A 13,300-nucleotide genomic window follows, 5' to 3' on the forward strand; every position below is an offset into this window, starting at 1 on the left:
TTTCTACAGACACTTCATTATCTGAGGCAGGTTTAATTTAAAATGATCACAGAGAGTGAAAAACACTGTTCATTTTAATAAAATGGGCTTAATCCCATATCATTATTTCACAATTGCATGCTGTAGGTGTTGGTTTATTAAATAAATTTACAAGGGGACTGGCAAAAACACCTATAAAACTGAGTGCTTCGTTCAGAGTTCCCCCGAGACAGATCTAGTCACACGGCTTTTAAGTCTTAACAGAAACCAGAATACTGTGTAAAAAAAAATTTAAATAAAAATGAAGAGATCATATCAAGACACTGAACTGAAACACTGCCTTTTTTACTCAATTTTTAAGTAGTGAATTTTACAACTAATCAAAAATGAAAATGAACTTCTGACTTACAGTATTAAATAACAGTAGCCAAATAAGTGCAAAGTGCCCCCAAGCCACAGGACTTCCCAAAAAATATATATTCAATTTAAAACAAAGAACTACCTTGAGATCAAATTATTACATATTCAAATCAGGACAAACTGAAAATTTTTTGCCTTCCCAACAGTGTTAAACAATTTTCTAAAGTGTTATTGTTTTACAAGCCCCAGTTTGTGTTAGAGTTCCAAAAGGGGAAAATTATGATTAAAAACAAAATGATGATTGAAAACAAATGTCTAAAGTTAGTTATTCTGTACTAAGCATAAACTGCACGGCCAGCTTTCATTGGATAGAGCTCTGCAGACACATTTGGCATGCCCATCTCTGATATTGCAGAAATAAAGACAACTTTGTGGTTTGTGGTTAATGATTAAACACCAAGTGAACTTGTGTGCATTCTTATATAGGAAAATCTGCACCATTTTGAGCATTTCACACTTGTAACAATGTCTTTATTAGGCTTTCCAGAATTAATTGACCTAAAATCCAGTGACTCTCTGATATATCTATTGGGTAATTAGAACTCTAAGGACCAACAAATAAAACACATTATTGACTTTTAGATCTTCAATCAAACAAATATTTACAGATGCAATTTGCAAAACTTACTTCCTTTTAAGTTGGAAACATCTCAAAATCTGTGCTACTGATCTGAAGCATATCGGGATCATCAATACCCTCCCCACAAAGTATGATTAAAATATAAAAACAGTGCTCCAACCTTTTTTTTTTTTCCTTAACATTTTTATTGGAGTATAATTGCTTTACAATGGTGTGTTAGTTTCTGCTTTATAATAAAGTGAATCAGTTATACATATACATATATCCCCATATCTCTTCCCTCTTGCATCTCCCTCCCTCCCACCCTCCCTATCCCACCCTTCTAGGTGGTCACAAAGCAGTGAGCTGATCTCCCTGTGCTATGCGGCTGCTTCCCACTAGCTATCTCTTTTACATTTGGTAGTGTATATATGTCCATATATACACTACCACTCTCTCTTTGTCCCCACTTACCCTTCCCCCTCCCCGTGTCCTCAAGTCCATTCTCTAGTAGGTCTGCGTCTTTATTCCTGTCTTGCCCCTAGGTTCTTCATGACCTTTTTTTTTTTTTTTTTTTTTAGATTCCATATATATATGTTTGCATACGGTATTTGTTTTTCTCTTTCTGACTTACTTCACTCTGTATGACAGACTCTAGGTCCATCCACCTCACTACAAATAACTCAATTTTGTTTCTTTTTATGGCTGAGTAATATTCCATTGTATATATGTGCCACATCTTCTTTATCCATTCATCTGTCGATGGACACTTAGGTTGCTTCCATGTCCTGGCTATTGTAAATAGAATGCTACAACCTTTAAGAGCAACCCACACCTACCCTCACAGCCTAGGTGAGTCTCCTCTGAAGACAAATGAAACTTCATAATTATAAGCTTCTTTGAAATCAGTCTGCCTGACCTTGAGACCAAGAACAGAAGCGGGGTGAGGAATACTGACCTGGTTTAGTGGCCAGTAGCTACAGATATCAGAATGTGCTTGTTGTCAATGATCGTTGCTGAAACCTGCCTGTACCACACTGGAACAATCAATTTTGTAAATGACTGCAATAATCAAGGAAATTGCCTGATTTATAAATCCTTGCATACAGCATTTTAATGGATTCTTCCATTTTAATGCTGATGCCGTCAGAGTTAAATGAATTGTTGTCCAGGCTGTCATTATACAAAATGATAAAAACATTTGTCTGGTGGGGAAACCACATTTCATGGATATTCAGACCCTCAACCCATAATCACTCATTAGTGACTTCCATGAAAGTTTCACCCTGCTGAGCCCCAGGAAGAGCAAAAGAACAGGCTTATCTGTCTCTCTGCCTTGGTAGAAAGCCCTGTTACAGTTTTGCAATTTAAACAAATTACCTTTCACTGAACTGTACCGCACTGGATGTGTCTCCCAGTTCCGACAGCCCCATATTTTAATAGCTTTTTTCTCTCTCTCTCCTTTCTAATGCTAGGGGCATTTTTCACCACCCAACTCAGAATCAGCAGGCTCTGCCGCTCTGAACTCCCAGATCGTGAAGCATATCGACACGATGATGCTGGATGCACCGCAGCTAATGGGTGGCATCCCAATCCTTACAGGTAAATCTACAGACTCCACCTGGAAACCCAGACTGCACACTTAGCTCTTTCCCTAAGCCCACCACACAGAGATTGCTCTTCTCAGTTAAACCTTGGCCAATTGATTCCAGCCAATAGTGTGCTGTCAGTACTTTACTTACTGCTCAATCTCACTAACCTGACATTTATGGTGCACTGATTGGCCTCTGTCAGTGGTGCTGGTTGTAAATTCACTTTGAAAAGCTTTGTGTTAACAGCCTTCAACCAGGCTCCAAGAAGAGTACGAACAGGCAGCCTGACAATTGCTCGACCTCCTGCCCTTATTACAGTGAGTAAATCAGGGTTTGAGCCATTAGGCTGGAGCCTGGGGCCTACACAAAAAGGATTGACATGACGAAAGGTCAACCTCTGTCACACATGTGTAACAATTTGGATAATGGAATTCTGTAACTTATCTGAGCGAGGTGGCAAATGCTTACAAGGAAAAGTATACACTGTTCTGGCTGCTCTGGCTTTTATGCTAAGTAGTTATACCGGAGTCTGTATTTCTTGTGTAAATACACAAGGAATGTCTGAACTCATGAAATTGTGGAGTATATATGATTCTAAAAAAGAAAAAGAAAAAAGGAGAGCAAGGCAGTCTCATAGTGGCCCCACGCACAGCACTTTTTAGAAAAGCCAAACACCAATGTATCACATCCACCCTCTGAGAAAAGAGGATTTTGATACTGTGGACATGATTCCTCAGCTGAGTAATAGGCAGTTTTCCATATTCAACCAAAAATGTTTAAAACTCATAATATTATACGACAACTACAAGTGGTTTCTGGGTAACACAGTAGATTTCCTTGAATAATTAAAACTGCCTTAATTGACACAGTGAAATTAAAAGGCTCCCCTGCAGGTTTCTCTGACCCAGTGTTACCAAAATCACATTTTCATCAGATCACTTGCTGCCACGCAGTGACTGGGGACAGCAGATTTCATCTGTCCAGTAACCTCTGCAATTCTGATTTTAATTTCCATACCCTATTTTTAAGGCAGTGTGGAAAAAGGAAAAAAATTATACAATGTAAGAAAATATGCAGTTATGGACCAAGAAATACTTGTGAATTACTTTCTTCACATGGACAAAATGCTATCAAAAGAAGCAATCTGTAAACAATAGATAAACTGAACTGACCAATGAGAAAAATAGTCCTGCAGATACAGAACACATCATTCTTTATAAAGTATTTGCAACTAAAATACTGTAGTGTCACATGCATATTTGGATTAAACTTCACTAACGAGAATTTCCAAATGGCTGTTATAATTTTTTTTAAAGCAGAGTCATTTTTGGACTTAGAAAACCAAGGGTGGCATTTGGTACATAAACCAAGAGGACCAGGACTTTAAATGGACCTTTTCAAAGCCAACTTTAAGTACTAAGTTTTGATTTTTAACACAATTCTGGAAACCATTTCAAGAGGCGGCAGATGGTTTTACAGTTTATGTAAAACTACAAAATGCTCACACTCGATCAAGTGGGCACCACTATAAAAGATATCTTCAAATCAAATGAGGCAAAGCCAAAGAGATGCACCAGCTGTTACTCTGCATAATTAAAAACATAATAGTAACATGACTATGGTTTATTTTGAAGGAGACATTATTTGGATTTCATGGAGTCGATATATTCAAAACTAAAATGACAAGCACTCTGCTATATTAAATGATAAATTGCTAAGAAACACAATTTTTACTTCAATATAGCTGTGACAGCCACATAATTCTGTCCCCTGGTGTTTTGGTGAACAAGGCCAAAATGAGCCCAGGTCTATAAAGCAAAATATGGAGTATACAGTTACAGCACTATCACTGGAACAATTTTTAAGTGATTTTAATTGAATTTAAAAATGATTTTTATTGAATTTAAAATTATTATTTTCAAGTGATTTTTTTCAACATCTAAATATATACAAATGGGTACAGTACTATAGATGGAGGTGGGTCGCTTATGGAAACATATAGAATACACTTAAAATACGAAATCAATTCATTTCCTTCTAGCACCAATTACCTGTGATGGCTTTGAAATATAAACATTTAGCAGCATGTAATATATTTTTAAAATTGGTTTTCATTAATGTCTTTTGACCTAAGCTAAATAGTAATGATGAAAAATAGACCATTTGCTTCAAAGTAAAACTCTTATTAAATATAAAATATTATGGCACAAAATCAAACCACAAAAAGGACCACATTATGTTATACCCCTTGATTTTCTGAAGAAAAATAATGAAGCTTTCTACGTAGTGCAACTGAAAATGAGACACTCAAATTTTACTCAGGCAAAGAGAAATTCTGTAAAATTAGTACCTTGACTGTAATCCTAACAAGTTACTGCATTATTTCAATTAACAGAAAAACTTTTCTAGGGTGAAAATAAGTGCAATTTATTTTGTCAATGTTGGTAAAATTTCTTGTCAAATCAGACTTTGAGTTGAAAGGTTTGAGTAATTCTAGGCTATCTTAAACTGTAACTTAATTTTAAATTTCCGTATTTTCTTCCAGTAGAATTTAAAGTATACACCGTGTACATTCCTCAGGTCCAGTCGTATTAAATTCTGATGTTAAGCAGAAAGGGGAAACCATGTACGACTAGATTAATTTATCTCAAGGGAAAAGGGGCACATTAATAATTGAGATAATGTTTTCATAAATGTTGGAATCAAATGTGCCTTTTCACTTCTTTATTAGAAAACACATTAGGACAAAATTATCTCACTGTCATCAATAAGACCTAATTGCTGAGAAAGACTATGTTTTCTTTGCAAAACATTCAGAAAGATCTTTCCCGTTATGGCCAAATAGCTAGAAATATATCATGCATTCAAGTCTTGCTGGAATACAGGTATATAAGCAAGGCAAGTGATTGCTTAATCCATCCTGTAATATTTCTGTTTTAAAGTATCTGAACTTATTATTTTTTTGTAAAACACATTAGAATTCTGATTCTAAAAGAAATTGGCCCAAAAAAGGACTAATAATTTGGCTTTTAGCTTGTTAACCTCCTTAAACTACAAATACCCAAAAGAGTCAAAACATAATGAAGGTAGTGGAATGATATTTAACTTTCTTTAAATTGTATTTTTATGAACCAGGATTTTACATAAAGAAAATATTAACTAAAAGATGATAGCACACTTACAAACCAATCAAACAAGCTCTCCGTAAATGATATATGTTAAATATTTAAAAATCATTTTTCTACAAAAAAAAAAGAGCTTTTAATGATTCAACAAAAGGAGTAACTAAAGTGAATCTGATTGTTTCTGTAATAAGCCTTCATGTGTATAATAAAGTACAACCTTACTAAAAACAATGAACTGTAAACTGAAACAAAAATCCATCATCTACTTGGAAACAATGACGGGATTAGCAATCCATTTATTGTACTGAAATAAAGATAAGTAACCTTGGTAAGATCCATCAGGACCTGAGTATTGAACTCTAAATATAAAGACATTTCTTCACCTGCAAGTGACTTGAAAAATAATGTGAGAAAGAGAAACAATTCCAGTTGACTTTTTAAATGAAATAGTCATGATCGATTGCTTTTAATTTTTTCAAGATCTGCTTTATGTCGATCTGATAGTCTGGAAGATATCTTTAAAAGTATGTTTTCAAAATGGATAATTATTACATGAGTCATTAAACAATTATTGCCAAAAGTTTCCTATAGACCTACAGTGTATTCCAATTACTGATTCTTTCTAATATAAAAAATATAATAATTAAAAATTTTTCACAATAAAATTTAGATTTGAAAGGAAAGACTAAAATCTGAGGAACAATCCAACATTTAGAATTTTCCGTTATAAATGTAACAATTCAAATAGTCACATTTTATAAAAATAATAAATCATGATGCTTAAAAATTAAAAATAAACTTACACTTCACATCTTAAAAATAATTATACTAGTAAAACTCTGAAACCTATTAAATAAGTATTTTATCTTACACATGGACATTGGCACTAAGTTACCTGACCCTGGTCGGTCACATTTATATGATCTCCCAGGAGTCTGAAACATATTACATGGCCTCAGTTTTAATATCCCTTCAATCCCCTAAATGCATGTTATTGTAACTATTCTTACAGATGATAAAAATAAATAGGTTATGTCCTTTTTAGAAGCAGATCATTCAAGCATAAACTCAGCAAGTCTTTCTCTGTAACACAGAACCAAGTCTATGTACCACCCCCCAACACACTCAACTCACATACCCTAAACAGCAGGTAAAACTCACTTTATATCCACCAAAGTATCATCAACAATAACAAACTAATTAAATTCCCCAGTCTCTTTGCTACAACAGAATTTTAACTTCATCAAGTACAAGTAAAGCTGCAGAAAAAAGGCTCCATAGTTTTCAGTATTGATATACAGCATCATATTCTATCTGTATAGTGGTCTCCTGCCAACATCCCAATCATTCAAAGCCTTTTAGGAAAACAAAAACCAACAACTACAATAAGCTATGGGATTTTTTTCATATTTATGGCTTTGTCCCCTGGCACTCTAAAAATAGACAGGCACTAAACCCAAGGCATCAGAGGGCAACGTAATAGTGCTCAGTTTTAACATTTTCAGATAGAACAAATCTGTACCACTAAGCAATTGCTTTACGATTTCCTCAGAAAAGTATTGGCAGATCTTTAACTGTATGGTATAGAGTTCCTAATATCACTGGAACACGAAAAGTGACTGGAATTGTTTTATAAACTTAAAACCACAGTGGAGGTAACAACTAATTAGTCAAAAACAAAAACCAACTAGAAAATGTTTCAAAACCAGATGCTTTATTTCCCACATGTCAGTTTTTCCTATCCAAAAGCTCTGAAGTCTAACTTGACTCAATGTATTGACCATTTTCTCCTGGCCCATTTCCCTATATAAAATTTCTGTTTAAAAAAAAAAGCACTATTTGGCAACATAAATATGCCTCTTTTTTTCCTCATTCAAGAATTCTATTCTGAAAGATTAAAAATGTATAATTGTTTTCCAGTAATAATTTCACAATAGTTTGGGTGTGAAATGGAACCTGGGAGCCGGGGCACAGTGCAGTGCACCAGTGGATAACTGTAGGGTACACAGCCCATTGGCCACCAGGCGGTCATCTTGGGCTGCTTGGCTATGAGCTCACAGATTTAGTTCCTCCCCTTTAATCAAAGGCAGCTCTGCAGACACAGGCCTTAGTACCCCACTGCCAATAGTCATACAAGCGTTCTGGAGACCAAGTCATAGTGCTGGCCAGAGTGGGTGCTCAGCAAAAATCTGAGTGGATTATTGAATCGCATGAGTTTAGTTAGTGACTGTAAGGCAACTTGCAGTGGCAAATGATCATCTTGCAGGCTACTGAGCCAAGAGTGGGGGGCAAGCTGTTGCAGAAATGAGCCATTAATGGAGCCTTAAGGTCCATGCCAACTTGGCCCCTGGCATTTAAAAAAGTTTGTCTTCTGGCAAATCCCACTCCATTATATTGCCTGGCCTCAGTCAGATGTACGTATTGCTTAAGAGTAAGACTTCTGGCACCTTATTTTCATAAATAACTCTCCATGGTGGGAGTATCTAAAACTGGTGTGGGGAAAACCTACATTAAGGGTCTGTCTCTTCCAGAATGGACCTCAATAATCAACCATGAAGCTTTGAGACAAATCTCAGGTTAATAGTTTTCAAATACGTTGCTGACTTTTAAGTAATAGCATCAGGTAAGATTGTACCATTGAAGTACTATCAATTGGGTTACACCAAACTGCTCAGAGTTTTCCTGCAGTACCTTGTTGAAGACTGAATAACTGTACTTTGTCAGAAAAAGCATAATTTGTGGTATCTGATTCACAGTATGATTTTGCTTTACTTTGGGCACTGTGAAAGTTGTGAAAGATGTTACAGTCTCTCACATTCAGCATTTACCAAATTGTTTTTATCTGAGAAAATGAACCTGACTCTCCTTCCTCCTGTTGATGCTTATGTTCTTTCTTGCCCAGTGGGCAAAAACAAAAACAACATGTTGGAAGAGCTTAAAATAGGGCACAAAATTCACCTAGCTCACATCCCAATGCCCAATCTCCTCTGTTCTATCTCCTCAGGTGTTTTCTCTTTTACTCAAGACCAAGGGAGACAACAGTCAAATCTATCACAGCTAGAATGGAAGCTTGTTATGGTGATTCCATCTTCAGAAACCTGTAAGCCCTGTCTTCCTGGCTGGGTTGCTGTAGTGCGGGGCCTGGCTCTGCACCTCTTCACTGCAGGTGTTGCAAATACCAGGCATTTGCGTGACCAGAGAAATCGAGCCTCCACTACCCTCTGGGGAACAAGGGGGGCTCTCTGCCGGCCAAACCTCCGGCTGGGTGGCAAGGTTCTCGGTGGCGGCCGACTTACCTCCCAGAGATGCTGCGTGCTCCTCACGGCGCCGGCCTGCACCTTCTCCGGGGGCAGGAGGACGCCCTGGAAGGGCCCAATCCAGGTGCCCTGCTGGATCCTCTGCGCCGCGCAGATGCCGTAGGCCAGGCCGGGCACGGTGCTGGTGCACAGACACACCTCCCGTGGCAGGTCCCGAAGCCACTCGGGCAGCTCCGGAGGGGGCGCGGCGGCCGCGGCGCTGCTGGTACCCACGAGCCGGCGCAGCGAGTGCAGCGGCCCGTGCATGGGGCACTCGCCGTTGCGGTTGTCCGCGCACATGTCGCAACCTGCCAGAGACACGCGAGAGGGAGGGAGGAAAGGGAGAGGGTTAACCCCGGGTAAACCCCGCGCCAACAGCATCCCCGCCCGGGTGAGCCACCTGCGAGGGAGGTGACGCCGGAGGGCGCCGAGGCCACTGGGAGCAGGGGGAGAGGTGACCCGACGCGCTCCCTTGGAATTCGTCGCACCCAAATCCACCTGGCACAGGGTCGAGGCCCCGGGCGCCTCCAAAAGCCTCCCTAGTTGGGTGCGGACGGCGTTGTCGTCTCCAAGGAAGCGATGGCTCTCGGCTTTCCTCCCCGGCCTCTGCCCCTTTCTCTCCCTCTTCCCTTCTGCCTCTAGCTCCCTCTGACCCTCTCCCCTGTTCCCTCGGGTTCTCTCTCTCAGCGGTGTTTCAAAGTGTATTTATCGTTGTACCAAGAGAAAAGGCGGTCTCTCGACCAATGTGATATCTCGGAGAGATTCTACCTTGGTCGCCAGGGTATGTCTGGTTTTCCTTTCTTTACAGTTATAGAAGAGACTTTCAAAATCACCAGAGCAGGTGGGCAACCGGTCCGGCGCTGCACGCCACCCCCACTCCTCGACCCACGCTCCCCTCCCGCGAGAACGTCCACGCGAGTGGGCGGAGCCGGCCTTGGCCTCGCGGAGCCCCAGTTCTAGACCCCGGCCACAGAGGGCGCACTGGCGCTAGGGTCTCTCGAGCGCCCCGGCAGCGCCCGCTCCGGGCACTCCAGCCAGGTGGGGAAGGGTAGGGAAAGGGGGGGGGCTGTTCTGTCGGGTTTGGGGTGCCCTGTGCTTGCGTGCAAGCTCTTCCCGGAAGCCCGCCCCCCAAAAAACCAACAGCAAATTTAACGATCAAGATAATGGGTCTTTAATGATGAGGCTAAAGGTTCAATGGAGAGGGCCCCAAATCCTGCCCAGACGGTTGAGCCCGAGGCTAAATGCGATTATTTTGCGTTATAAATTGAGAGCTGTAGTAAAGCCTACTCTCTCCTATGTTCCTCAGAGCAGCCGGCGCGCGAGGGGACCCCCACCCTCTTGGGCGGCCGGCCGTGGACCTCCAGTGTCCCTCGACTCAAACTGGGCAGGAACAGGTCAAGCAGCCGCGGGAAGCAGGCCTGCGGCGACCATGCTGTCGGATCGCAGCGCCCTCCGGGTTATTAATGGGCCTGGCGGAGCCACCGTGTCTGCGCCCTGGCCTGGCGGACCTGCCTCTGGAAGGCGGCCTCGGCGCCCGCCGGCGAAACCGGCCTCCCTGGCCCAGCTTCCCTGGGGAGCCACGGCGCCCCTGCGCAACAGAGCCCTGTGGCACTGGGCCTGATATCGGGCGAGCCCCGACTGGCGGAGATGGCAAGAGCTGGGCACCAGCGGATGCGCCAGCGCTAGGCGGCGGGTCGCCCTCAGGGCACCTACGCCCAGCCTTGGTCACAGCCAGTCCTGGTGCATCGCCCTGGGTGTGCCCTATCCGTGCTTGAACAATTGAAATGCCCAAAGAACTTGTGACAAGTGAGTCACTGAGGAACCTTCGAGGAACACCTAATCGCAACCCAGCATGGTGTGCGATCCCATTTTGCCATTCGCTTCACGGCGAACTGAAGGTTGACTAGGTGAGTATCCTATTTCATTGAAGAAGGGCTGCAGCCTACGGCGCCTTCCCCTCCAGCAGCTACTCCTCCACTTCCCCCAAAAGAGCCCAGGGAATGAGCGGACCTTTGACCTCAGCTTCTTGAGGGTGTCCCCAGGCCTCTCAAGTGAAAAGTAGCAACCTGTTTCTGCAGGTAGTGAACTGGCCATGCCTCCCAGATCTCCATCACACAAAGGACCCCTCTTTCAGCAACACAAACTAATGTCAAAACTGTGCCAGGCTCTGCTTTTGACCCTAGAGCTAGATGGAGGGAGGTAGTCTCACCCTTACCCTAAGTCAACTCCTCCAGAATGCAGACACTTCACACACCCTCTCAAGCTTCTGATTGTGAAAACAAAAACTTTAAGATAAAGGGGGGATAGAAGGAAAAGACAATAAAAACTCACAATTACCAAGTGCCTACTATGTGCCAGACACCTACCTTCAACCAAACAACCACCATATTATCTAAATACCACAATTCCCATTTTGCAGATGAGGCAACTGAGGCTTCATGAGCAATGTAACTTGACCAAGGACCAGAAACTAGAAAGTGGCTGAGAAGGATTCACAATCAAGTCTGCCTGACTCCAAAGCCTCCAAACCTAGAGATCTAAGATTAATGAAAACTAGGAGAATTTTATATCCAAACTCATAACTCAATCAATATAATTGAAATATTTCACTGCAGTCACTATTTTGGGGCTGCAAAACTGTTGTAGCATGATTGAATTAAAGAGATTTCTCTCTTTTTCCCACACTCTTGGGTTTGGGGAGGTTAACGTAAGAGGATGATTTGAAAAGTAAGTAGATAATGTCCATAATTTTGAATTTTAGTGCCTAACTTCAGAAATGGGCTTTCAGCACCTTAGCAAAAATAGCTTAAAACAAATGACAATAAGCAAAGGCAATATGGCCATAAAAATAAAAATAAATCACCCCAGGGAGTTAACAGACTTTCCCTTTCTGGTTGGCTCAGTGAAACAAAGGGTGAGAAGAAAGAGTATCTGGTATTTCCTCCCTAACAGTCCATACCAGAGATGCCGTCAACTTACAAGGTCTCCACAACCTGTAACATCACACCCACTACATCAGCAATAAAATAAGGAGGAAAGGTGCCAACTCCGGCCACCACCCACACAGACAACAAGCACACTCCTGTTATTTGTTATGCATGATAGAGTATGGCTAGTCCTTTCTCTAAGAAGTCCTCTAAAGTACTTCTTCAACTTATTAAATTTCATTTGTCTCCATGAAGTGCTGAAATACTTAATAGTAGCATTCTGTAGAGTGACAAGCTGAGGCTCTCCCAATATGTAGAAGAATACCTGCAGGGTAGGCAAGGCCAACCCACCATCATTTGTCCATCCAGTATAAGTTTTCTTCATTTATAAACCATTTCATGCTATTTCAAAATACTCTACCTGAAAGGCTACGTCAAAATACATGTTATATCCTAATGTTACTGTTTCTTAATACACAAAACTTCCGCCGCTGAAAACATGTGGCTTCTGACTTATGTCTTGGAGTCCCAAAGGAGCTTGAGGATGACTAAAACAAGTAACTGATTAGCTGGGGTTGACAAATGTGGCCCAAGTGGACAAACATTCTAGCAGAGTGTTTTCTAGACAGCAAGCCACTAACACCTACATGAAAAGATTTGAGGAAAAAAGTGGGCTAGATGCCTAAACTACACATAAAAAATATATATGTATTATATATATGATACAGCATTCCAGGCCAAACAATACATAGTATGTCTATTTGTATTCATAAAGAATAGGCAAATAAATGTTCCTATTTTCTCTTAAAATCAGGGTAAGTTTTTTCACAACTTCATAATTATTATTCATAAAATGTTGTCTGTATCTGTGAGAGATATTATATTCCCCAAGCAAGATACTTCAAAATGCCATTTTAGCATTAGGGAATGTAAGAGATCATGGTCTCTTCTCTCTCTTGAATAGATCTGTTAATACTCTTGTTTATGGGTCTCTAACTAAGAGAAGGAGGTGTCATTAAGTTATAGACTTGTTCACCCACTGGCTTCAGAAGGCCAGGCCAAGTGGAGTGAAGACCAGACTTTCACTCTTCCCTCCTTATCCTTCTGTATTGTTTGAATGTTTTTACAAGGGCACGTGCGACTTGTGTAATTGAAAATGGATCTATTTTAAGGTAAAAGGGGCAAAGCAAGCCAGAGTTCTCTGGTATCTCATTTCTCGTTCTAGGAAAGGTGAAATATAAAACGTCTCAGGTCTCTTTCGCCTTCTCGAGAGGTGGGCAGGAGCGCGTGGGCGCAGGAGGAGCGGGGACCCTCGGGACGCGCCTGCCGCGCTGGGCCTTCGCTCCCCAAAGCCTCTCCGCCGCTTTCGCCTGCCCTCACGTGTCCTCCGGGAAGGGAACCG

At 41.2% G+C, this 13,300-nt stretch overlaps 1 protein-coding gene across 2 annotated transcripts in view; it reads right to left on the bottom strand.

The window, feature by feature from the left end:
• Positions 1-13,300, bottom strand: part of PRDM6 (PR/SET domain 6) — a 100,824-nt gene that overhangs the window by 81,081 nt on the left and 6,443 nt on the right. For both annotated transcript variants that reach the window (XM_082457869.1, XM_082457870.1), the window contains one exon: positions 8,972-9,279. In XM_082457869.1, coding sequence (XP_082313995.1) covers positions 8,972-9,279 — 308 coding nt within the window. The remainder of the gene's footprint in view (positions 1-8,971; positions 9,280-13,300) is intronic.

The sequence above is a fragment of the Balaenoptera physalus genome (genome assembly GCF_965194825.1).
Source record: "Balaenoptera physalus genome assembly, chromosome: 3".
Classification (NCBI taxonomy): Eukaryota; Metazoa; Chordata; class Mammalia; order Artiodactyla; family Balaenopteridae; genus Balaenoptera; species Balaenoptera physalus.